The sequence below is a fragment of the Eptatretus burgeri genome, chromosome 10 (assembly GCF_056783735.1).
Source record: "Eptatretus burgeri isolate ZD-2024b chromosome 10, Ebu_testis_v1, whole genome shotgun sequence".
Lineage (NCBI taxonomy): Eukaryota > Metazoa > Chordata > Myxini > Myxiniformes > Myxinidae > Eptatretus > Eptatretus burgeri.
The window spans coordinates 33652812-33680537 of NC_140970.1; the positions used below are offsets into that span (position 1 = coordinate 33652812).

Below are 27726 nucleotides of genomic sequence, written 5' to 3' on the forward strand. Positions count from 1 at the left end.
CATTAAAATCCAAATTAAAATCAAGTTTACCTCCCTGTCTTTGCTCGCCATGACATTCGCTGTCATTGACCATTGCCACTCCTATGCCACGGTAACTAAGAGGCCCTTTCCCCATCGGCCACGCCTATGCAGCACCGTGTCTTGTCATTGGTTTGGTAAATAAATGGCCGCAACAACGTGTCTTGTGATGTACCTAAGTACTCACGCCGTCTAGCTACCGGGGAAGCCACACCCTCGGCCGACTCTGTCCGAACCGAGTCGCATGCACCGACTCGGGTCCGGCGTAACCGAGCGGGAGTTACCAGAGCCGCACCAGTCCCAGTGACAACTTATGGCACAAACGGCCTTACTACTCAAGCCTGCACCGTGCTGGGTCAATGGTAGAAACGACAGGCAACGAGCTGGTACATTTAACAGGAGTTTATTACAATAAGCGGGAAGGGAGACAAAGAGCAGACTTAATCACGGATAAAATCACTTCTGGTTCTGGGTTTGGAGCGTCGAGAGGTCTCCTTCGGAGCTCTCTGCTGATGTTCTCAAAGTTAAGTTTCTGGTCGTTATTTGTCCCGTTTTAACTGTTTAATTTTCTCACCTACATGTGACTGTGTTCCTAGATCGGTTTTGTTTCAAAAATCGTGCTATTTTGTGAGTTTTTATCGACATTGTCTTCCCGGGTGTTTGAGGCCGAGGCTTTGGCCTTGGCTTGAGGCCTACCGGTTCCCCTCGGTGTTCGATCGTTTTTTTTTTCTCCCCATTACCTTCAATTTCTATCCTCCCCACTTTCCTAACGTCCCCCATTCTCCCAGCTAATCTCTCTATTTCTTATCTTACATAAATAAATAAATTAAAAAACGCCAACCTTCTCCCGATTCTGCTTCTTCCTCTTATTCTTCCTCCTCTTCTTCTTCCTCGATTTTTTTTTCTACAACACTTCCATGACCTAATCTGTTGAAAACTCTCTCAAACATTAATAATAATAATAATAATAATAATAATAATAATAATAATAATAAAAATTACCCCCGTGTGGGGGTGACGGTCATCTCTATAATACCACAAGTTTTCAATGTTCAGTTATGACGAAGACTACTGCACTGCACAGTCAAGCTGCGCAGTTTGGTTAAAGATGACTCGGCATTTTGGCGCGCGTGCACGAAATTATATTTTGAAAATAAATGCCGACGTTTACATTTCGTGTTTTGAAACTTTTGCACCTTCGGTGGAAAATGTATAAATATACAAGGTCAGCTGCTATGGAATGACACCATTCACTAACTTTTACCATGCCCAGTAGAGAATATATAGCATCCTGAAGGTAGGGCAGTTATTGCAAACTTTGAAGTCACGTGACGCGAAAACGAAAGCGAAATTCGAAAATCCGTCCTGACCAAATTTAGATATTGTACCATACATTCATATGCCACAATCAAATTCAAGATCGCTTGAGAAATGTAGGAGGAGATAGATTTTGAAAATTGTCATTTTCGCATTTTTTGCCAACTTTGAAGTCACGTGACACGAAAACGAAAGCGAATATCGAAAATCCGTCCCGACCAAATTTATATATTGTCCCATAGATTCATATGCTACAATCAAATTCAAGATCACTTGAGAAATGGCGGAGATAGAATTTGAAAATAGTCATTTTCGCAACTTCAAAGGCCTAGTGACCTTGACCTTCGGTGACCTTGAAAGTCATACCATCGTGTACGTCTCATCGACCTCTATCAGGATCACTAATGACCAGATCTCCCGCTTCAACTTCATTGTGAACGGACGGACGGATGGATCGAAGGACATCGACACCCATATTAACAGGTCATGCTCGAAGAGATGACCTAAAAACGATCTTATAATGCTTCATTTTCCTCTCTCACACGTGACTCTTTACTGTTTCATCATGCACTACTCTTCGGCTATTTTAACAGACTGCTCTCATTTCGACGTCTCCTTCATTCCTTGCCTAAAAATCAAAATGTTACAGCGTTTCTTCTCTCCATTCTCTGAATTCGCCTTTGTAGCATCCATCAAGAATTGTGTCAAATCGCATCTCTTACCTAAAACTTAAAAAAACCCCAGTTTGCTATGAATGCTCGCTTTGCATCAACCATTCTTTTTTTCCAACTTCAGTGCCAACTCACTCCTCACTCACTCTCAAAGCAACCATCCCACTCTTCTCCCTCTCACCTCTCTCAAAAATTCCCCCTCACCTTTCTCCCACCTTTCATCCCCCCCACTCACCCTTCTCAAAGTTGACCCCCCTCTCTCATCCACTAAGCTTGCTCCTACCACTGCCCTCTCATCTCCATCTCTTCACTCCCCCTCCTCAAATCCTCAACTGCCTTCTTTCCCCTCTCTTGTCCCCCCTCTCCCCCAGCACCACAGAGCCTTTTCTCCTCATCATTTGGCCCCCTCCCCTAGCTATTCTGCAATCCCCCACACTCTTTCAACAACCCTCCTTACCTCCCCTCCTCGTCCCTTGTCCTACCCCCCTCTCCCACCCCCTGCACCCAAAGCCTCCTCCCCTACCTCTTCCTTAAAAGTGTGGATCTCAAATATCCGGGGCCTTTGCTCAAACCTTTCAGATCTTTCCAGAAAGGTTGCCACTGACAAACCAGACATAATCTGCCTAACAGAAACTTTCCTCCCCCAAGATGTGTCTGACTCCCAAGTAACTCTCCCCGGTTACTCCCTCCTCCGGTATGACAGACCTGAGCCTCGTCCTGGTGGAGGTGTTGCTCTCTTCCTCACTCTACATGCACTGCTCTCACTCCCCCACACCCCCAGGAATACCTCTGGCTACGGCTTCCCCTCCACTCCCACCTCATGTTTGTACGTGTGTTGTACCGTCCACCTAACAGTGATGACTCCATCAACATCTCACTATCAGAAAACATGGACCATTTTCTACCTTCTCATCCAAACTCTCTCTTCCTCCTATGTGGTGACTTCAATTGTCATCATGCCAGTTGGCTAGGTGTGGGTACCTCTCTCACCTGTCATGGCCCCTCAGCAAAAGCTTTCTGCGACTCATTGGGACTGATTCAATCGGTCAACTTCCCGACCCGGATCTCAACCAATGGAACTCCATCTCTTTTGGATCTTACTTTGACAAATATCCTTGACAATATCTGCTGCTGTTCCTCCGCTCCAATCGGTTCTTCTGACCATATCCTTGTCAAAGTGGACATCTCTCTGGCTGTTATCAGAGAACCACCTCACCGCCGTTGAGTCTGGCATTTCACTCAAGCCGACTGGCAGGGTCTCCAAGCAGCCATCAAACTTATAGACTGTCTCGTATCACTACTTTCTCAAACATCAACTCATCCTGGGAATTCTTTCAAAGAAACTTGCTCTCCCTCATGCTCAGATTTATCCCCTCTGGTCTTAAGTTGTCCTACCCTTCCTCCCGCCCTTGGTTTACTGAAACTTGTGGTGAGGCATTTGTCCTGAAACAACTTGCCTTTGCCTCATGGAAAGCAAACCCAACTGAGGGCAATCTCAGTTCCTTCCACAAAGCTCGGAACAACTGTGTATCCACCAACAGGAGAGCGAGAAAACAACATCTTTCTCATCTCAAGTCTGAACTCTCAAACCTCTCTCCCTCCTCAAAATCCTGGTAGCGTTTAATCAAATCTGTTTCTGGTGTATGTTCCCCTTCCATCCCCTCCCTTACCTCAAATGGCCGCACTGCTGATACCGCACGTGAAAAAGCTGAATGCCTAAACTCGGTGTTTGCAGCTAAATCTTGTGTCCTAAACCCATCACTTTCTCCACCTACCTTACCCAGTCGCACCCAACTGTCCCTGGACTCTGTGTCCTTTTCTCCTGACAAGGTGGAGAGCTTGCTTTCAAACCTCGACTCAGATTCTGCAACCAGTCCAAACGGCATCAGCCCACGTGTCCTCAAAGCCTGCTCTTCTGCTCTTGCTCACCCCTCTCTCTGTTCTATTCACCCTCTCATTTGCTCAAGGTCATCTGCCATCTGCTTGGAAATCTGCAAACATCGGTTTGCAGAAAATCTGCAAAAACTGCCCTGCATAAAAAGGTGCAAAAACAGATCCCTGCAACTACAGACCAATCAGCCTTCTCCCAATCATCAGCAAGGTTATGGAATCCATCATCGCTTCAGACATGAAATCCTTCCTCTTCTCCAATGGCTTGATTTCCGATCATCAATTTGGTTTCAGACCAGGTCACTCTACCCTGGATATGCTGCTTCTGCTCTCCCATCAATGGATGGAGGTCCTCAATGCCAGACAGGAAATCCGAGCCGTATCCCTGAACATATTACGTGCTTTTGACACAGTCTGGCACCCTGCCCTACTCACCAAATTCTCTTCCCGTGGTATCCAAGGCCATCGGCACTCATGACTCGCAGACTTCCTCTCCTGTCGCAGTCAAGGTGTGGCCCTAAATGGAGTTCTTTCATCCCCACTTCCTGTCCAGGCTTAGGTTCCTCAAGGTAGCGTTCTGGACCCGGTTCTTTTTCTGGTTTTCATCAATGATCTCTCCGACTCTCTGGAAAATCCTCTATATCTCTTTGCTGATGACTCCACCCTCTGCCGTACCATCTGTCATCCCTCAGACCGGCAAGCAGCAGCTTCTTCGCTCACTGCAGATCTGGATAAAATCACAAATTGGTCCAACACGTGGAACATGTCTTTCAATCCAGACAAATCTCACACTCTCACTATGTCTCTTCGAAAGGACCGTTTAGAACCCCCCCCCCATCCACTTTCTCAACAATCCTCTGGAAGAAGTCCTTTCTTTCAAGCTTCGGGTCTCACTATCTGCCATGACCTTTCCTGGGAAAGTCACATATCAAACCTCGCCTCCAAAGCCAGTTGCCGACTGGGAATCCTCCGTCGTGCAAAGTCCTTCCTCGGCCCTCCTGAGCTCCTGACCACTTACAAAGCTTTTGTCCGTAGCCTGATGGAGTACTGCTCTCCCCTCTGGGCTGGTGCTCCTGCCTCCCACCTTTCTTGGCTTCACGCTGTAGAAACCAGGGCATTTAGGATCATCGGCATCTCCCGCAATGATGATGAGTCTTTGGGCCTCTCACTCAATCACCACAGGTTGGTCGGTGGTTCTTCTGTCTTCTACCGTCTCCTCTCCAGCCTTGCCCCCCCCCCCCCGCTCTCTCTGCGATTTGTCTCCACCACATTTCCACAGGGCGCTCAAGGTCCACCAACAACCCCCTTCTGGTAAAACTACCAAAATCACGAATCACTGCTCACCTTCACTGTTTCATTCCTCTTTTTTCCCTCCTTTGGAATAAACTTCGTCACTCTATTCTTTCCGATTCTTCCCTCCAGGCTTTCAAAACAGCTGTTCACCACCACCTCTTATCATCCCCCATCCAAATGCTCGATCTTTTCTACCCCCCAATTATCCACCCAAGCCCACTTCCTTCAATTACCCTGCTTTCCTTCCTGAAAGTCCCTGTAATGTCCATCTTCTATTCCCGATGTTCCCCGTCCCATCCCTCTCCCTTCCACAGATCTCCTGTGTCTGTTCCCCACTGTTTTGTTCCTCCCACTCCCACCCCTCTTGTCTCATGCCCCTTGCTGTGCATTGTGTGTTACTTCTCATACGAGCCTCGACAAGGTACACAAATTTTTTTTTTTTTTAATGCAATCAATGTACATGTAAACACTTAACGGTTTTCGAGGAGGATAGGCCAGCTGGGGGGGTCAGTGTCCAACTGTGCACCTGTCCGCCTTGTGCGGTTTGGTCGGTCTTGTTCGGTGGGACTCAAACCCACAGCTTTGACGCAGCACCAACCACCAGGGGTGAGGGATATGCGACGGACGCCAGCCAGCACGAAGGCGGACGAGACGAGAGGGACCCTTGCGCTGTGAGGTCGACCAGAAAACCAGACCAGACGAATGGATCACCAACAGGCCAGGCGAGAGCAGACCAGCGCCAGCGCAGACAGAACGCGCCCAAACACTCTCCCTCCCCCTTGCTCGCGGGGGCCAGAGGGACCGCCTTTGACGTCACCTCATCCCTCATTGGACGGGGGGGGGGGCGTGTCGGTTGCCTTGGTGGCCTGCCTTCATTGGGCGGAGGGCGCACCCCCCACCCCCGGTCGAAGAGGCTGTGCAATAGTATATGGCGTTCTGGATTGCCATTGGCTGGCGAGCGTCGGCCGATGCTCGCTCTTCTCTGAATGGACAAGAGAGACTCCAAGCCCTTTTTTGGAGTGAAAACCAGAGCGCCAGCGACCGATGAAACCCCGCGTATTCGGCATGCCAGCGCGCGAAGAATGCGAAGTGCCGAAAGCATAGGGGGCTGTTGTCATCGACTCCTTTGGAGGGTTGTTGGGGGATTTAAGATGTAAAAAGACCTGACTATAAAATAACCCACAGCACACACATGAAATTCCCATTAAACACAGGGAGGAATCTAACTATACACATACTTATCGAAATAACTAAGCTGAGGGACTGCTGTTTGTTTGTGTGCAAAAGGCTTCCAAATCCGTAACAACAGAAGACTCCATGGATCACATGACTTGCAAAGCACTGGTATTTCTGTATTAATCACACTGAAACAAATATTTTTCATATTGATGTGTTCTTTGTCCACAAATTATGTACCCATTTCCCTTTATTTTTGCTTTTAAACAATATGAAAGTATAAAATCTGTTGTGAAGTATAGGTCACTTTATCACCATATAAGGAACGGTTCACCAGGAAGCATCGTCTGCAAAGTCACTGAGATTGACTTCAATTGTCTGTGGGATAATTATACTTATTAGGTCTCTCACATTGACAAGGTCAGAGTTCATTCACTTTTGCAGAGTTAATGTTCACTATACTGTGGTCTTGTTAATTCTTATTGTGCTATACCTGTCCATTTCAAACCTTAGAATCATTGATTAATTGCATTTGTCATTGTTGAGAAAGGCACTCTCCTGAGTGCACCAGTAAAATGTTCAATACCATCACTGTACATTCAAAGTGAATATTTCAAACCAGATGAGTATAATAATAATAACCAATATAATAATGAATATATAATTCCCATGCTGGCCCAAGTGCATCTGGGCCTGGTGAGGGATCTTGTTGATCCATGTTTAGTTAAAGGAAATAAGTACCCATCTGTTATGTTTGTTACTCTAAAAATACTTGATAAATCAATGCGTACTGAAGGTTGTTTTCTAAATATACGTATAGATATAGTATGTTGGTTAACTATCTAACAACATAATCTTATATTTTTCCACTTGGTTGGCAAATTGGTGAGAATTACTTTGGTGACGCTGGAGGGTCTGGTCCCCAGAGGCATTAGTCCATTAACTCTGGCAGCCCACTGAATTGCAAGGTTGTACAAAAACGAACTCTGTCATCCCATTTTCCTCTTATCAACAGGAGTCTCGTCAAACTGCAGAGGTCATTGACCTTTAATTGTTCTGCAAAAGCTGTGCAAACCAGATGCTCCATCTGCATGCTGAGACAAATGCTTATCATTGTCTAAAGTAAATGAAGGTTTTCTGTGCATACACACCCTGAAGGAAAACGCATTATTTCACAATACAATCTGCTTAATTGCGCACAAGATTGTTTTCTCTTTGCTTTACGGACCTCTTGTGCAAACAAAGCTTTCTTGTAGTCCGATTGGCCAAGTGCCCTGTGATGTTCTGACCCCTCCCAATTACCAATTGTATAAAAGGCCATGTATTTTGGCTCAAAGGCAGAGATCTGCTTGGACTCTTAAAACAAGCTCTTCTTTCCACATATGTGTTTTTGTATAATAAACAATCTGTTAAATCAGAAAGGGTTTTCGTTTTTGGTTGGACATTTCCACCACATTGGCCACGCATGGTAAAAGAGAGAGATTATACGGTCATCATTGGTTAAACATCAAACTGAGCCACCTATCCGTATTTTGGTCTTATTTACTTACCCTCGTCAGAATGGCATACTGTGTAAATATCTAACCAATATGTGTGGGACTCACGTCCAGTCTGCGCATGTGTGGGACAGTCCGTTGGAAATCGGGTGGGAGTGCTTCGTCATGCTCCACACATTTTGAGTTATATCTCCACCTGATGGCACGTGCCTTCTGTTTATTGTTTGTTTGTTTTGGCATGCAATGGCAGTAAGAATCGTCTGAGTGGCAGACAAGCTTTAGTTCTTTGCAGATTATGAGGTTTTTGTATGTGAGACAATCTGTGGTTGATGCTCTCCATTGCATCCAAAGGGTGATAATGGTACGCGCACGCACGCAGACTGTTAATAACCAGTCATGTACTTAGTATTTTCAGTTGAAGGTGGAAATGAAATATTGCCGGTCTTGGATCCTACCACTAGCCAGATGCCAGAGTTTTCACGAGTGCCTCTCCTGCATTCTCAGCTATTTTTGGCCATAAAAATGACCTTTAATCTTTCAACATTTTGGTACTTTTAAAGCATAATCTCATTTAAAAATCAAAATTACTTTGACCAACACTTTTTAATTGATAACGTCTTGGAATCCGAAATGAAAACAAACAAAAGACTGGAAAAATTGATTATGGCATTGTCGATTACGGCATGTGCAGTTTTTTTTTTGCTAATTTGTAACTTTGTTGTGGTCTGTCTGCATGTATATTTTGCCTTTGAACAACATATATTTAAGAGTTCAGAATAGAAATCAAACTTCATTGCTTTTGTTGTCATGCAATAACTGAGCTATCCATTACTCCTGATAACATTATTCCTAAGCCGAATGATAATTATTCAAACAGTTTCGTCGGTCCGTGTGCTAAAACAGTGCAGCACGCAGCCGAGTTCCGAACATGTATGTTACAGGCCGGTTTCACCAACCACAGCCCCTCCTGACTCGAGGGCGTTTATTGGAGGAAACACGGTGTGTGTGTGTGTGTGTGTGTGTGTGTGTGTGTGTGTGTGTGTGTGTGTGTGTGTGTGTGTGTGTGTGTGTGTGTGTGTGTGTGTGTGTGTGATATATATGAAAAGCTGAGACCCACTCATCTCTCACCTGTGAATGGAGGGAATAACAAATCTGCTCTCACCTAATCAATTAAACCCAAGTGGCTTGGAATATACAAATAAATAGACTCCGCCCATGCTCTTCTAACATGCTAACTCCTTCTCCTCCCTCCCAAAAAGACTCCTCCCATGCCAACAGCCAAAGAAAGGTGTATAAAGCAACTACGAAAGGTTACACAAGGTAAACCCTTTGCTATTTCAAACCTTTTCCAGAGTTCTTCTACAGCTGCAAAAACATTCACAAATCGTATGTACATGAGAATCCCAATATTACACACCCCCTCAACTGCCGAACTTTCAGTACTTGTTGACGAATCATCAGCGACAGCGCACACAAGCACGCACTACTGAGGCTCCCAAGCATGTACCAAGTGTAAATGTCAAAAGCATTCAACATAGAAATGAAAAACAAATAACCATTCACATATTTCAACTGTGAATGGAGAGAATACCCAATTAGCTCAGACCTAATCAATTAAACAAAGGTGGCTAGGATTATATAAATAAATTGACTCCTCCCATGCTCTTCAAGCCAAAGAAGCTACATAAAGCAACCATGAAAGGCTACCAAGATAAGCCCTTTTCTGTTTCAAACCCTTCCCAGAGTTTCTCCACAGTTGTAGACATTCACAAATCGCATGCACATAACCCCAATGCTCCACACCCCTCAGCTGCTGGACTGGTTTCATGTTGTCATAATTGAAATATATGTTTATGTAACAAATTACTGTCATACCTTCATATTGAGCAACATAGGTCAGAAATGGAAGCACATCTTGATGGTCAATGAGTTTTGTGGGTTTTTTCTTCCTTTTACTAACAGATGCAAAACGCTGTAATGCTTCTGTCAGTGGGTCGACTTGTTCTGAAATTTGACGAGTCCCAGATTTTTCTAAAACTTCCTCTGAAAAAACAAAGAAAAAACAAAAAAAAATAATGAATAATTGCAGACACACGAACATTAATAATGTATTTGTTTCTCATGGGTTCTGATGAGTAAATAAATTTGGAAAAAGTCTGATTTAATGCAATTTAATTCCAGGCTACAAGGCAACAAAAGGTGAAAAATTTGAAAGGGCGTGGAGACGATCTAAAGGCACTGTATACGCCTCCCCCCACATTATAAAATCATAATACATGCTTGTACAAAGTTTGATTTAAATCCCTTCAGCTCTTCTCAAAGAACACATTTTAACCTGACATGACCTTTGACCTCTTGACTCCATAATTAAATCAGTTCATGCATACATCATTATATATACTTGCACCAAATTTGACTTGGATCCCTTCAACCGTTCTTAAGTTATCGCGGTAACGAAAACCTATCAACGATTCTGACCTTTGACCAATTGATGCCGCCATAAAACCAATTCATATTTGTATCATACTGTATACATATACCAAATTTGGTCAAAATGTCATCACTAGTTCACAAGTTCGCACAGTAACATAATTTTTACCCAACATGATCTCTGACCCCAAAATCTAATCAGATAATCTTTGCGTCAATATATACCGACAACTACAAAGTTTGAACAAAACCCATTACATGGGTCTTTAGATAATCGCAATTACGAGATTGAGCACGGATGGACTCATGTACATACAGGCCTACATACGTACACACATACGTAAGTAAAGACAGACATCCCGAAAACAATGCCTCTGGCAACTTCGTCAGCGGAAGCATAGAAATAAATAAGTAAATAAATATAAAAATCAGGGGGTTGCCCCCCAAAATAGGCATTTACTTTCTTCTCTGTGACATATTTTGTTGGTCATCCACTCCTACCGGCCAGGCATTAAACCAGGTAAGCCCAGCGGTTCCTTGGTTTGACCAGGTAAGCCCAGCGGCATTGTCAATATATTTTTTTTTAAGCTTGAGGATATGACAGAAAATGGGCATTTCATTACCTCTGCCACCGAAGGTGAAGGAGGTTATGTTTTCACCCCTTTCTGTGTTTGTGTACAGGATATCTCAAAAAGTTGTGGACGGTCCCGGATGAAATTTTGTGGACAGGTTCAGTGTTTGACAAGGACGAACTAAGATTTTGGTGAAGACCAGGATCTGGATCAGACTACAAGAAATTTTTAAGTGATTCTTCAGCATTGAAAGATAGGGTCAATTTATTTTTTTATATACCTTGTCGAGGCTTGTATGAGAGCTAACACACAACACACAGCAAGGGGGCATGAGACAAGAGGGGCAGGAGTGGAAAGGACAAAACAGTGGGGAAAAGAGGCATTAGATCTGGGGAAAGGGAGAGGGATGAATCGGGGAACATGGGGTATACAATATGGACATTACAGGGACTTTCAGGGGGGAAGGCAGGGAATTTTAAGGAGGTGGGTTTGGGGTGGATTAACGGGTGTAGAAAAGATCGAGGATTTGGATGAAGGAAGATAAGAGGTGGTGGTGAACAGCTGTTTTGAAGGCCTGGAGAGAAGAATGGGATTGAACAGAGTGAGGATGTTTATTCCAAAGGCGGGGAAAAAGAGGAATGAAAAAGTGAAGGTGAGCAGCGATACGTGATTTTGGTACTTTCGCCAGAAGGGGGTTGTTGGCGGACCTTGAGCGCCCTGCGGAAGTATGGTGAGGACAAATCACACACACAGGAAGAGAGGGGGGGACGAGACCAGCGAGGATATGGCAGAAGACAAACACCACAGATCTGCCTGCAGTGAGAGTGAGAGGCCCAAAGACTCGGCCTCATCGCGGGAAATGCCAATGACCCAAAATGCCTTGGTTTCCACAGTGTGAAGCCGAGAAAGATGGGAGGCAGGATCACCAGCCCAGAGGGGAGAGCAATACTCCATCAGGCTGCAGATGAAAGCTTTGTATGTGGTCAGGAACTCAGGTGGGCCGAGGAAGGACTTTGCACGATGGAGGATTCCCAGTCGGCGACTGGCTTTGGATGCCAGGTTGGAGATGTGACTTTCCCAGGAAAGATCATGGCAGATAGTGAGACCCAGAAGCTTGAAAGAAAGGACTTCTTCCTTTCTTTCTTGAAAGGACAGGGGGGGGGGTTCCAAACGGTCCTTTCGGAGACACGTAGTGAGAGTGTAAGATTTGTCCGGATTGAAAGACATGTTCCACGTGTTGGACCAGTTTGTGATTTTACCCAGATCTGCAGTGAGCGAAGAAGCTGCTGCTTGCAGGTCTGAGGGGTGACAGATGGTACGGCAGAGGGTGGAGTCATCTGCAAAGAGATAAAGAGGATTTTCCAGAGTCAGAGAGATCATTGATGAAAACCAGAAAAAGAACAGGGCCCAGAACGCTACCTTGAGGAACTCCAGCCTGGACAGGAAGAGGGGATGAAAGAACTCCATTTAGGGCCACACGTTGACTGCGACAGGTGAGGAAGTCTGTAAGCCATGAGTGGAGATGGCCTTGGATCCCATAGGAAGAGAGTTTGGTGAGCAGGGCAGGGTGCCAGACCATGTCAAAAGCACACGATATGTCTGGGGATGTGGCTCTGATTTCATGTCTGGCATTGAGGACCTCCATCCATTGTTGGGAGAGCAGAAGCAGCATATCTAGGGTAGAGCGACCTGGTCTGAAACCAAATTGATGATCGGAAATCATGCCATTGGAAAAGAGGGAGGATTTCATGTCTGAAGCGATGATGGATTCCATAACCTTGCTGATGATTGGGAGAAGGTTGATTGATCTGTAGTTGCAGGGACCTGTTTTTGCACCTTTTTATGCAGGGCAGTCATGTTTGCTGATTTCCAAGCAGATGGCAGATGACCTTGAGCAAATGAGAAGGTGAATAGAACAGAGAGAGGGTGAGAAAGAGCATAGGAGCAGGTTTTTAGGACACATGGGCTGATGCCGTCTGGACTGGTTGCAGAATCCGAGTCGAGGTTTGACAGCAAGCTCTCCACCTTGTCAGGAGAAAAGGACACAGTCCAGTTACAGGTGGGTGTGACTGGGTAAGGTGGGTACAGAAAGCGATGGGTTTTGGACGCAAGATTTGATGCAAACACCGAGTTTAGGCATTCAGCCTTTTCACGTGTGGTATCAGCAGTGCGGCCATTTGAGGTAAGGTAGGGGATGGAGGGGGAACATGCACCAGAAACAGATTGGATTAGATGCCACCAGGATTTGAAGGGAGAGAGGTTTGAGAGTTCAGACTTGAACTTGGAAAGATGTTGTTTTCTGGCTCTCCTGAGGGTAGATACACACTTGTTCCAAGCTTTATGGAAGGAAGTGATATTACCCTCAGTTGAGTTTGCTTTCCATGAGGCAAAGACAAGTTGTTTCAGGACAACTGCCTTGCTACAAGCTTCAGTGAAGCATGGACGGGAGGAAGGGTAGGACAACTGAAGACGAGAATGGATAAATGTGTGCATGAGGGAGAGCAAGTTTTTTTGAAAGAATTCCCAGGATGAGTTGATGTTGGAGAAAGTAGCGATGGGAGACCAGTCTAGAAGTTTGATGGCTGCTTGGAGACCCTGCCAGTCAGCTTGAGTGAAATGCCAGACTCGACGGCACTGAGGTGGTTCTCTGATAGCAGCGTGATTCTGTGTCGCATTATATTTCAAAAAATGTATTGGGTCCAATATGTTCTCGTGGATCAGGCATTACGTGGTGACGGTATGCCCTCCACCGATTGCCCTTCTAGGTTTTAAACTACCATTATATTGTATTTCAATCATTATTATTTCATATTATTCATTACCTTGCTTGTGTGTATTTGGAGTCGTCGATTTTTCTGATGTCACTTCCACAGGATGCATCTTCTCTGGTACCTGAGGTTTTGGAGCATTGGCACCGGCTGCTTGCGATTTCCGAGCATCGGCAGCAGTGGCCTGCGATTTCCAAGCATCTGTAGCCTGCATTTTCCGAGCATCGGCGCCAGCAGCCTGCATTTTCCGAGCATCGGCGCCAGCAGCCTGCATTTTCCGAGCATCGGCGCCAGCAGCCTGCATTTTCCGAGCGTTGGCGCCAGCAGCCTGTGGTTTCCGAGCATTGGTGCTGGTGGCCTCTGGTCTATGTGCATTTGTGCTGGTAGCCTGTGGTTTCCATGCACCAGCAGTGGTGCCATGATGCTTTCGTGCATCAACATCAGCATAATGGGTAGCCGATTTTTGTGAATTTGTGTCAGTGGGCTGCTGTTTGCGCATAGATGCTTGCTTCAAATATCTCTCAATTAATTTCAAAGCTTCTATGTTTTTGCCCAAATACTCTTTTGGAAGCTTTCCATGGATGTCAGCAATGCATGGGTCTGCATGCAAGTTGAGGAGCATTCTTACATCTTCTGTTTGAATATCTGAAACAAAATAACAAACATTATTTTATAGAGCACAGCAAATTTTCATTGCAAGCAAGCTCTATTAACGTTTTCAATTGTTGCTGCAAACCATTATCCAAGCAAATTAAAACAACACAATCTCGGTAAGATGGCAAGCATCAATCTGACTGGTCTGGACACAAAAAAGCTGCCAAGTCATCCAGTCATGGACAAAACTTACCATTCACATCATACTTTGTCTTTGCTACAATATGCATCAAAGTCTCTCCACATTTGTTCTGCAAGTTAATGCTTGTGGTTGTTGTGTCAAAAACAGTTTTCAACACAAAGAAATCCCCTGAAACACAAAAACGAGGGATAAAAAAACGAGAGTTGCAATGAAACACTCCAAAGCAACTACACACAGTCAGGGCCGGCATCAGACTATTTTGCACCCTAGGCAAGGCCAGCTACTTGCATCCCCCCAAAAAATTGCCAACTTCGATTTTTAAAAACATGTTTTGTTGAAGAAAAAAAAAAGCACAAAACTTGAAACTGCTAAATTTATTTTACCACAATATTTTACTTACAGTCTGACAGAGAAACAAACAAAAAACAGACAGTTAAAAACGTCTCATAAAAGTTTCAATTTCAGACATAAAAATCTCAGTTTGCATGCCTTTTCCTGTTATTATTTTTTCTTAAAACAATAATTTGCATGGAACTGTGACCCTCTGAGGTCTGCGCCCTAGGCGGCTGCCTAGTTGGCCATATGGTAGTGCCGGCCCTGCACACTCCTGAAAGATAGGGCTTACGGTGGCAGTCGTTATCGTCACCAAAATTGTGCTACAATTTGATTTTTGAAGTGTTTATTTTATTTTGGTAGTGTGAAGTGTGTTTGAAGTACCGATGGACAGAATGAGTTGAAAGCTGCTGGTAGTACCTGAGGCATGCACAGCTCAGTTTTAGGCTGTAATAAATAAATAACAAAGCAAAGAAATATAAATAAATTAAAAAAAAAACAATTAAACTATAAAATAAAATAATAATAAAAAAACAAATAAAACAAGCAGTCAGAGACTGGTACTTACGAAATCGTCAACTTGAGCTCTGACCTTGTCTAATAAAAGCTGCCTCTCGAGAAGGTAGCGACGCAAACCAGAAGTGTCTACGATGATTCTGTACCAAACCATCAAAAATCGTAACGTCGACCGAAGCAAAAATCTCCATTTCTCCACGCAATTATTTTATATTATTTTATCAAAGTCACAAAACGGTAATATTCGGCCATCCACCAACAATCTTTACATAATCCGACGGTTTAGCGAGTCAGGCATGCGACGATAACCTTTATTGGGATAAAAAATGACTTTTAAAGACCATCTTTATCGAAAACACCGTCAGCGCGCACACGGAAAACTTTTACGTGACTCAACGATGCGTCTGCTCGAGCGCACTGCATCACGTGACGACACGTGACGTGTCGAGTGAAATATTTTTTATACAATCTTAAAACGTCTCCAAAACATCCGATTTTTACCAGAATTTCGACAACCGAGTTTTAAGCGTCCTAAGCGATCGCAAAAACCGAAGACAAAATTAAAATCGAAGTTAAAACGAACTCGTAACGTCGAGCGAAGCAAAAATACTCCATTTCTCCATGCAATTATTCAATGTTATTTTATCAAAGTCACAAAACCGTAATATTCGGCCATCCACCAACAATCTTTACATAATCCGACGGCTCAGCGAGTCAGGCATGCGACGATAACCTTTATTGGGATAAAAAAATGACTTTTAAAGACCATCTTTATCGAAAACACCGTCAGCGCGCACAGGGAAAACCTTAACGTGACTCAACGACACATCTGCTTGAGCGCACTGCATCATGGGAAGACCCGTTACGCGTCGAGTGAAATATTTTTTATACAATCTTAAAACGTCTCTAAAACATCCGATTTTTACCAGAATTTCGACAACCGAGTTTTAAGCGTCCTAAGCGATCGCAAAAACCGAAGACAAAATTAAAATTGAAGTTAAAACGAACTCGCAACGTCGAGCGAAGCAAAAATACTCCATTCCTCCACATTAATTTACGGAATTATGTTTGACCTCACTGTGACTGACCATTGACCGATTTTGACCAAAATCTAATCAGCGCTAGCCACCACCCTCCTGAATCACGTGGTGTAATTTGACATTGGTAGCTTCTTCCGTTCTCGAGTTATCATTTTTTGGATGTTTGACCTCACTGTGACCTTGACCTTTGACCAATTTTGACCAAAATCTAATCAGCACTAGCCATCACCCTCCTGAATCACGTGGTGTAATTTGACATTGGTAGCTTCTTCCGTTCTCGAGTTATCGTGCCTACAAACAAACAAACAAACAGAAACGGAAGTCATCAATATACTTACGAAATCTTTAGATTTCGTAAGTAATAAATTGATTAAAATAACTAAATAATATCCCTGTTGGTCAGGGTCGTGGAGGAAATGCCAATTCTCACAATGTAAATATGTGGACCAGTTGGGTGTGTGACAATGACAAATCAATTCGATTTTTGGAAAGATCTGAAGCCGGATACAGATACGATAATTTTTTTGAGTGATTCTTTCTCATTGAGATATGGGTTCAAAAACAATATTTAGCAACAATATTGTTGTAGTTTTGCATATACATCGCCAAATATGCCAGAGACACATAGGTTCCCAGTGAGCTGTCATTAATTAGATTTGTCGATTGGATTTCCGTCCCTATGTCTTAGGTTTGAGGGATATGTGTTGTGTGGGTTTAGCTAGGACCTCCCCTTCTTCATCTATATATTCAGTATTTTATCCAGTCATCATCCAGTATCCCGTTCTTCATCTCTATATTTCATGCTTCCCTAAGGCCTAAGTCACATTTGCCACGGCGGCCGTGGGGTCTTCAAAATCTACGGCCACTAGCAATTATACGGCGGCCGAAGTATTTCCACGGTCACACAATGTAGCAGTCACATACGTTTTTATTTTTCGGGGAGCCGCATGGCGTATTTATAAATTGTGGAGACCGAAAACGTGGGGGTGCTGTACGGTCTTTGATTTGATGACGCACGGTGACCTTAGGGCGTTCCTGCGGCGGCCATAGAATTTTTAAGGCAGATGCAAGGTGCCCGCAAGGCGACCGCAGGGGGGCCCTAAGGCGACCGTGCGGCCAGACGGATGGTAACGAGTGGGTTTTTGAAAGAAAATTTTTTACCAGTTTTTTTGTTTCGGCTTATCGAATTGCTACAGCGAACGTAGAAATGAAAAAAGTTATAACTCGGCGTTATAATTCCACTGCGACCTTACAACCTGTAAAATATAGCCAAACGGCGTAGGGTCACCCTGAGGCCACCGCAGAAACTCTGCGGCCGCCGCACGTTTCTGTTAATTCAGAGGGCGTACGGCCGCCGTAGAGCAAATGTGACTTAGGCCTAAGTAACGCTTCACCCTTTCACCTCTCGTAATGCAACATCACCTGCTCAACCTTTTATCTCCTTTATCGTTCGACTCCCATCTCTCATAGAAAACCTTCTTTTGTTGTGAAGTCATTATTGTAAATAAGTCCCGACTAAAATAACCTTGTAAACCTGCATGAATAACGGTTGAGGTGGAATGTAATTGATGGGCAGAAGGGTTACATTCTTTTTTAATTTTAACCACCGAAAAACCTTTCATTTTAAACCACATATTACACTTTGCATTAATGGATCCACCATCACCATAATAAGCATCAATTCTTCTCAGACTAGACAGCGGAAGGACAAACAATCAAGGAGCTAAGCCTGGAACGAGATTGCGGAAGCATGACGAGCTGGCCCATCTGTGGAACCGTCTGGAAGTGCGCGAACCTTCAACGTGCCAGCACCAATGAAGAGACGTCACGAGCAAGTGGGAAGGGCTTTAAGCCACACCCGCGCCAGACCAAATAAAAAGACAGGCAGACGCCATCAAAGATGGAGCCGCCAGGGAATCGCCGGAGAGCCACCAGGAAGTGACGTTGGGGAGAGCGAGAAACGCCACTGAGGTAGCATCAACGAGGGGTCAAGGATCAGAGCTTTGCACAAGTGCATTGTTGGCTGCCTGTAAGGCTTTGTTTGAGTGGGAGGTTACATGCCTGCTCAATTCTGCCGAGGCTGGGGCTTAATAGCCTTCACGCAACTCTGAGCGAGAGACGCTAATGGGTCCCGTGGAGCGCTGATCATCTGCTGTCTCCTCTGTACCAATCCATGAACATGGAGGTTCGCAAACATCTGTCCACATCAAACGAACACACCCTTACCCTGAGTACTTCCACCCCCCCCCCAGACCACAATTCATATTGGGACCAATGCAGGCCCGTACTATCGGGTGAGATGAAGTCGTACCAAACCCCACTCTTCTCATGCTCTCGCCTATCTTTCCCGGTTGATTGATGAGGCGTCATGTGTTATGTGCAGCGATAGATAAGATTGCATTAAATGGGCTCCATAAGTGTTAAGATAATTAATTTCCTCATGTATCTTTTGAATGTGCTTCTGTTGCTTTGATTGTAAATACCTGTCATTGTGCTTGATTTGATGGCAAATTAACATGCTCTGTTTGATTGTGAATAAATATGTCCTTTACATGTAATTGCAAATGTGTGTGTTGATTAAATGTGCTTGTGAAGGCTTGAGATGCTTCTGACCAGTTCATCTGCCTTTTCCTCCATTGGTCCAGTATAATCCCCTCGTTATTGTAAGCTGGGAGGTTCTACCCCATGTGATTTTCTCTTTTTAGCCAGTGCACACTCACTGTATCGCTCGTCAGTAATTGGGGTATGCGTTGAGGGCACAAGACCCCCCTACCCCCCCCCACCCTTTGGTGCGACCATCCACAGGTAAGACAGAAACCGAAGTAGTGAAACCCTACCAGGATTGGAAGTATCAATCAGCATTTGTGGTTGCTAAGCAACCCGCTGGCGCACAGAGTAATTTGTGCCCGGTGGCCTTAGGATCGGGCGCTTGGGAGGAACCCGAGTGCTTCCTTCCCCTTGTGGTACACCTCGAACCCCGGATCCGTAACAATATATACGAGTATGCAATAAATATATAGAGTCGTGGCCAAAAATATTGGCACCCTTGCACTTTTATCAAATAATGCACCATTTCTACCAGAAAATTGTTGCTATTAAAAAAATATTTTGGTGTCCTCATATGTATTTCTTTGGTTTGCAGTGGAACAAAACAGAAAAAGCTGAAAAAAAAATTACTAAATCTTAGCTTATTCCACACAGAAATCCTAAAATGGCCCAGACAATATTATTGGCACCTTTTAGAAATAATTAGATTTCAAGCAGGTGACTACTTCACTTTGGAATCAAACTCACCTGTGATGAGTTGCAGGTGCCTGCAATATAAAAATCACTCATTCAACCATTTTGAATAGAGAAATGGAGTCATTCTGCTGTTTTGTGTCACTGTGTACCGCAATGAGCATGGAGAAAAGAAAGAAAACCAGAGAGTTGTCTGAGGACGCCAGACACAAGATTGTAGCCAAGCATCGACAATCTCAAGGCTAAAAGTCCATCTCCAGAGACTGTGATGTTCCTGTGTCCACCGTATGCAATGCTATCAGGAAGTTTAAGGTCCATGGCACTGTAGCCAACCTCCTTGGACGGCAGCAAGAGAAAACTTGATCGAAGATTGCAGGGAAGGATTGTTTGAATGGTGGAGAAAGCACCTCGATCAACTGCCAAACAGATTCAAGCTGACCTTCAAACACAATGTACGACAGTGTCAACTTACACCATCCATCGCCAACTCAATGAAAGGGGGTTCTATGGTACAAGACCCAGGAGGATCCCACTGCTGAAAGAGAGACAAAAGAAAGCCCAACTCGAGTTTTCCAAAACACACCTGAACAAGCCAAAATCCTTCTGGGAGAATGTCCTGTGGACAGATGAGACCAAATTAGAGCTTTTTGGTAAAGCACATCATCTCGATGTTTACAGAAAACAAAATGAAGCCTTCAAAGAAAAGAACACCTTCCCTAAAGTCAAACATGGAGTAGGTTCAGTGATGTTTTGGGGTTGCTGTGTGCTTCTGGCACTGGGCGCCTTGAATGTGTACATGTCATCATGATTCAGGAGATTACCAAGACATTTTTGAGCACAATGTTAAACCCAGTGTCAAAAAGCTGGATCTCCATGGAAGGTTATGGGTCTTGCAGCAGGACAATAAACCAAAACACACTTCAAAAAGCACCCAGAAATGGTTCAAAACAAAACGCTGGACTATTCTGAAGTGGCCAGCAATGAGTCCAGATCTAAGTCCCATTGAACACCTGTGGGGAGATCAGAGAACAGCAGTTGGGAGAAGGCACCCTTCAAATCCAGGAGAACTGGAGCAGTTTGCACAAGAAGAGTGGCCCAAACTGCCAGTGGAGAAGTGTAGGAAACTCATTCATGGCTATGGCAAGCGCTTGACTGGAGTTATTTTGTCCAAAGGTCGAGTCGAGGGTGTCATATATTAAGTCGAGGGTGCCATTAATTTTGTCAATGCCATGTATTTTTATTTTATGATTTAAAAGGATATATTCAGTTCTGAATCAAAAACAAAGGTTCTGTAACGTTAACAGTAAAATTGTGAGTTAATTGAAAAAAGTGCAAGGGTTCCAATATTTTTGGCCATGACTGTATATTCTGTTTCGTAATGAACATGTAATTCAACTTATCTTTTTTCTTATCGAAAATATTAATGAGTGAGGTCTGAAAAAACAACTATGGTTCAAATAAAAACATACTGTATGTAATTTTTTTCCATAGGAAACAGAGAGCCTCCCATGACTGGGGGGGGCATAGGGCATGTACTCCCTGTGCCCCCACGTTAATCTGGCTCTGCATGTGAGTGACCTCTGCAGACTTGGGTTTTGGAGGGGGAGAGAACTTGAAGAAGAAAAGTTGTGGACCTGGGGTTTAAAACTTGAATAAGAAAGGGTGAGTGGAGGAAAGAGTTAGGAGAGGGTGGGTTGAGGTGGGAAAGGGGTTCAGAGACTTGGGGCTGGGAAAGGGTGGGAAGGGGGGTTCAGGACTTGAAGGGAAAGGGATTGAGGATAGAGTGTTGAAGTGAGTTGGGATTGCACAAGAAAGGGACAGAGCTGGGAGAGGAGTTAAGACTTTAGGGGGGAGTGGAATTGAGGATTTCAACAAGAAAGGGAGAAGAGAGGACAAAGTTGAGGTGGGGAGGGGGGAGGGGGATAGAGCTGGTAGAGGGGATTTGAAAATTGGAGGTGGGGAGAGGGTTTGAGGACTTGTGGTTGAAAACTTGAAGTCACATTTTACATAATGTGGAATTTCCATGGGTCCCTGATTTATGCTGTCAGAGGACATTCCTAGCAAACTTCTGAAATATTACACACTCAATTGGGAATAAATTCCCCTCTAACAGTCCGGTGGAACCGGGTTATCTGTTAGAGCAATATAAATATAAACAGAGAAACAAAAGTAATGAGTTGACAAAAAAGTAAAAATTGTGAATCAAATTAGGCATCCATCCAGAAAGGACTGAACTTCCAAGAACCACACAAAAGGTGGTTCTATGAATTACTGATAACGACCGAGGAAGAAATTTTGCTAACCTATTCTCATGCTGACTAAATCTGAATCGAGATCTGAACCAAAATCTAAATCTGCTTGTTCTGCTCACCTAACCCATCCACTTTGTTTAGTCACAACTCGTCCACAACTTTTTGAGATATCGTGTTGTATATCGTTTTTGGCCCCATTTCTTAATCGTGATAAACATAAGTAGAATCACTTTAAAAAAAAAATTAATTCTCATATCCAGATCCAGAGCTTCACCCAAATCTAATCAGTTTGTCCTTGTCATATTACCCAACCTGCCCACCAAATTTCATCCGAATACATCCACAGTTTTTGAGATATCCTACTCACAGATAAACACACAGGTAAGAGTCCGGAGATATTTCAATATACCAGTTATATCAATTTAATTGTCCACATCGATAAACCGGTATTGGAATTCTGAATATGCTGATATACTGAGAGAAAACAAAAAAACGATATAATCGCCAACAAATCGAAGAAAGGTGTTTACAATCTTTAAATACTATGCATGATTTAAAAAGCTTTGATGCACTCACAGTCTCGGTTAAACATGGAACAGAACAGTGAAAGTACGACGTCAAGATGTACTAGGAAGTAAGTACAGTACGTATTAACTTTTAAACCTCAGCATTCGAGCTCATCAGCTCCATACAAGCAATCGCGTTTTAATTTGCCCTCGTGGTTGGTTTTAAAGCAATTGCCAATTGGTTAGTTGTATGAATCAAGTGTGTTTTCGAACCCTGTGGCAAGTCGGTGATCCGAGATAGTCATAGCAGTATGAAAACGATACCGGTATGAACTAGTTCCCGTTCCCAGAATAAGAAACGTCTTCAATCTGCATGTAAAATAGACTTCCAGTTCCCACCCGTTGTTTGGAGGGATGGGGGAGGGATTGGTGAGGGAAATGGCGTTAAGTTTAGCCCGTTTCATTCCCTGAGTAATGTCCCCGGACCCCCGAGTCTCGACTCTCAAACTTTTGTTTTTGAGTCAAACAATCCATCTTTCAACCCTTCTTTTAACTCCAGCAACCCGTCCACTGCCGGTCCCTCACCCTTTAACTTCCAAAAAGTAACTCACAAATTCCTCAGGCCTCACAATCCTGTCCCTTTTGCCTTTCAAACCCCATAATTCCCATGGGAAAGGTCCCTCACCTGAAGGCTGAATCCACCAATTTGTTCCTCCGTCTCAAACCCCTCTTGTCCGTCCTTCCATCTCACAACACCTACTTCACAATTCAAGCCAACCCTTTCACCCCCCCCCCCATCTTCATTCCACATCCGAAACCAATATCCTGCTCTCCCCCCCCCAAACTCCACATTACTGTGACTCAGATGTGTACGTCATATATGAATACGTAATGGACCATTGTGTGTTTTTGGAACCTGTGTTAAAAAATTAATTCTTTAATCCCTTTTGTATTTATTAATAATATCGATATGCCAGTATCCATCCATCCATCCATTGGGACCATATTCTGTGCAGAGCGTTGGTGCTGACGAAGCAGTCTCCTTGGCTATTGGGCACAATCCTGGACGAGTCACCACTTCGACACAGTATACCAGCATGCTGGCACTCATTTTGCCAACCTCGGAAGGATGACAAGCAGAATCAACCCCACCTGGTGTTAATTCAACAGCTGAGCGGGATCCCAACCGGTATGACCCCTCGGTATATCGATATCAAAAAAAATTTGATACCGACAGAGCCTAACAGACAAATACACAGACAGGGGTGAACACAACCTCCATCCAACTTAGGTGGCGGAGATAAATTAAAAAAAAAAAACCACGATGCTGCTTCCTTGCTTGACGTTCAGAATGAAATAAGGGTAGAGCATGGACAAAAAAAAAAAAAAATCAAACAATCACAAGTTGGTAATAATAGCGCAGGCTTTGATGGACCTATTGGCCTCCTACTGCATCAAAATTCCTTGCAAGAAACTCATATGATGGAGTAATGTAGTCGGCCATATACAAGGACGATACAGAAAAATGCCACCCCCCCCCCATTCAAATGTGTACACAATGATGCACTCAAACTTCTAAAGAGTGAAGTCAAAGCATTTAAAAGCTAAAACATTTATTAGCAAGCATTTTCTGAACTAATAAGACTTAAAAAGACGCCAAAATACATTGCTAAAGTACCACAACGAGAGATCGCTAAATCGCCAATTTGTACTTCTTGGCCACCGCTCAAAACAATGTAAAACTGTAGCCCGACATACCTCAATAAGTGCTGAAGTCATGATGGTGATTCCAAAGCAAGGAAGTCACTTTGTCTCTGGGTTAGTGCACGCAACCAAAAAATAAAAAATAAATAAAGCATTGTTTTATTACGAAAAGAAATCGAAGGTGAATGTGGACTAGAACCAAACCAGACCAGGATTGTGAGGAGGGAAAATGGATGCCGGAAAGAACCATTCCAAAAGTGATACATATCCAAACCTTCACCCAAATCAACTGAAACGAGTATTAAAACAATTTAATAACAGAGATGGATTTAATCCATAACAAAATAAATAAAACATTCAAAATAAATAGAATGCTCATAACCCGTGAAAAGTGTCGCGGCCATGAGGTCGAGGTCATGTGATCAGCGCCATTTTCGTTAGCATCACTTGGCTGATTCACATCGCGGATCAAGGTGGTTTTGAGTGCATCCAAGATTGAAAAAGCCAAATAAATGTTAAAACTAGAACGGGCACTCATAGAGTGCATACCTTCGCCGCCACTACTTTTTTTGTTCTTGGTACGAGTGTGGGGAACTGGTTTCATATGAATGGTCTTATGACACAAACCACATGTCTATAATGTCATGACCTCCCCCCCGACTTTCGGGGGCTACGGACTAAACAACAATCAACTCACTTCATTTTGGCGAGTCTTCACTCGCAAGCTCGGTGAATACAACGTTTCAACAAGAGAAGGTAATCTTGTTTGATGCTGGTTTCATGCAAGTCAAATAAGAATTGACTGAGTTATGCCGAAAACCGCATATTTTTCAAGGGCGTGACCCCCCCCCCGACATTTTACCCCAACCGGTGACATGTGTTATGACGTCATTGTGTCACAAGATTGGGCATTAAATTCTGAACATTTTGGTGCTGGGTTCATGTAAAGCAGACAAGAATTGACCGCGTTATGACAAAAACCGCATATTTTTCAAGGTCGTGACCCCCCCTGACCTTTGACCCCTAACCGGTAACAAGAGTATGGGCGTCATTGTGTCATATTGCATATCACAAGATGAGGCGTTGAATTCTGAACATTTTGGCGTTAGTTGCATGCAAATTGAATAAAAATTGACCGTGTTATCGTAAAAAGACGATTTTGACCTTTTCGTGACCTTGACCTTGACCTTTGACCCGAACGATCCCAAAATCTAATCGAATGCTTCCTGGCTAATAACCAATCATCCCACCAAATTTCATGCAATTTGGTTTAATACTTTTTGAGTTATACGAATCACAAGATCACAAATAAATAAATAAATACACGCCGACCAAAACATAACCTTTCGCAGAATGCGAAGGTAATTACATTTTGAGTGGCAATAAACTGCTCCAATCTGTTACGGGAGGGTTGTGGAAAGACGTTTCACACGTATTCTCATATGTCGATGAACAGGGATGGTGTAGTTTTACTCTGAAACACCACTGCAGTATCGCAGATTATTATTTGGCGTTCGTCACATGAACGCTGTTGGTAAATTGATTTGTTGGTCACAAGTTGGTTTATAACATTTTTTCATATGGGGGGCGGGGGGGGGGATTAACGAGTGTATTTATGTTAAAGGCCACCATTAATCCTGCCTTCTCGTCAGTTCGGCCGAGGGAAGTTTTACTTAAGTCTTTCATGAACCGGCTGGTACCGGTGATAACTAGACATCTTAGAGGCGATCGTGTGATGGGAAGTCATGTTTAACGTTCGTCCAAGGGACGGCACATACATTGTTTAATCACCCTGCATGTGAAACACAGGGTGGACAGCTTATAACTGGATCAGGATTCAAACCCAGGCTAGGCAGGTTCGAGGCAGGTGAGCGTGTGACGGGACATCCAGTTTAACGTCCATCCAAGGGATAGCACACACACTGATGAATCACTCTGCCTGCAGCAGACATGCACATTCTCTCGAATGGTCACTTCTGCCAACAATTTGGGTATTACTATACATAAAGTTTGTAATACATCAACACTTTGATTTGCATCATTTTGGTACCTAATTAAAAATTTTTAAAAAACGCAAGGTATAGTAGATTCATGTTTTCAATTTGGACCATTAAAAATAAAAAAAATTGTGAAATAAACGGGCTGACTTGATCTTCGTAAGCTTCCTCAAGACGTCCAGAGTTCTTCACGCTCCCAAATAAACAATATTTGCTCTCAAATTTTGTGAAAATGAAAGTGTTATACTTACAACGATAAAGTTTACCATTGAAAACTATCGCACAAAAGGTGAAAAAACGCGATTGTTTTTCGTTCTAAATTCCAAGCAAACGCATGAGGGAAATCGTCATCGCCGAGCATCGAGTGCTAACCAAGATGGTGCCGACCAGCGACACTGGGGTCTGTGTTGTGAAAGGCAATGAGCATTCTATTTATTTTCATTTCAGTGGTGGTAATGCACATATTGGACTGAGAAAAAAAGCCAGGATTGAGTGGGGAGGAGGAGAATGTACCATAAGCCAAATTTAACAACATAGACGGATTTAATTCATACCAAAATAGCAAAATATAAAAAAAAAAAACACATTAAGCATTTAATTTTCTTTGAAACGGTATTTGCATCGATATTTCCGCACGAGACGTGGTAATCCACATCGTGGACCGAGATAAAAGCCAGGATTGAGGGGGTACGAGGTAGGTCAGGTAGGGTATGGAAGCATGCGCCGGAGCAGTGCATCGCTGCGTCCACTTTCTGACGGTACTCCATGGGCCTCTGTCTGGCCATCCCCCAGACAAATGCCTGGCCCATCCCCATCGCCTTGAGATGCTGATCAACCTGCTGCGCCACGTGGCACGTGGTCAGCCTGTTGACCTCCTCCACTCATGAGGCTCCCTCACTGAGAGAATCTGGTGAGAAGGACCAGCACCAGGAAAACGAGCCACATGTCCATGCAGCCACAGCTGACGCTCACGGACTACGCAGTAAACAAATTACATTTAAGTCTCTCTCAGCAACCGCTCGTTGGACACAAAGACCGACCAGCAAAAGAAAAGAATTCTCCGAAGAGACCTGGTACCAAAATAATTAAGTCTCCGTCTCAGATCCCTGGCCAGAGTTCAAGTCTCACATCTGTAGAGCAAGACTGGAAGCACCAAGGACCTGAAGACTCGGACATTCGTCGTCCTGCACAGGTACCGACAACGCCACTCCCAATGAACCAGTGAATCCATGACTCTCTAAATCCGACCCAGACATCTATTGACATTAGCTCACAGCCAGCGGAGACATGAATATCTCCGTGACATCAGCATTCTCACCACAAGCAAGTCTCACCACAAGATAGTAGCATCCAGTATGTCATTGAAAGCCTAGATCTTAGTTTTGACCGAGGAAACCTACAATTCCAGTGGCTCCGACTGCTCATTCAGCACCTTTAGGTACCACAAAAGGATATCGAGTCACTGCAAAGATGACTGCATCATCTGCTAAATCCAGGTCAGAAACCTTGACATTCCCAAACGATGCACCGCAGGTTGAGCTCTCAGACATCCTCCACAGAATCCATCCACACGAGCGCTGAAAAGTGTGGGGGCCAGTACATACCCATGACGAACTACAGTAACAACTGGAAATAAGTCAGAGATGGTACCACCACATCTCACAGCACTCAGTGCTGGAGTACAGTTCAGACATCAGAATGATCAGTTTTG

The 27726-nt window shown here is 43.9% G+C and overlaps 1 protein-coding gene across 4 annotated transcripts in view; it reads right to left on the reverse strand.

Moving 5' to 3' along the window:
* The window catches only part of TRANK1 (tetratricopeptide repeat and ankyrin repeat containing 1), a 149321-nt gene that overhangs the window by 55865 nt on the left and 65730 nt on the right, over positions 1 to 27726 (reverse strand). For all 4 annotated transcript variants that reach the window (XM_085897817.1, XM_085897815.1, XM_085897816.1 and 1 more), the window contains exons 9-11: positions 14479 to 14595; positions 13686 to 14276; positions 9737 to 9904 (exon numbers count right to left, since the gene is read on the reverse strand). In XM_085897817.1, coding sequence (XP_085753943.1) covers positions 9737 to 9904; positions 13686 to 14276; positions 14479 to 14595 — 876 coding nt within the window. The remainder of the gene's footprint in view (positions 1 to 9736; positions 9905 to 13685; positions 14277 to 14478; positions 14596 to 27726) is intronic.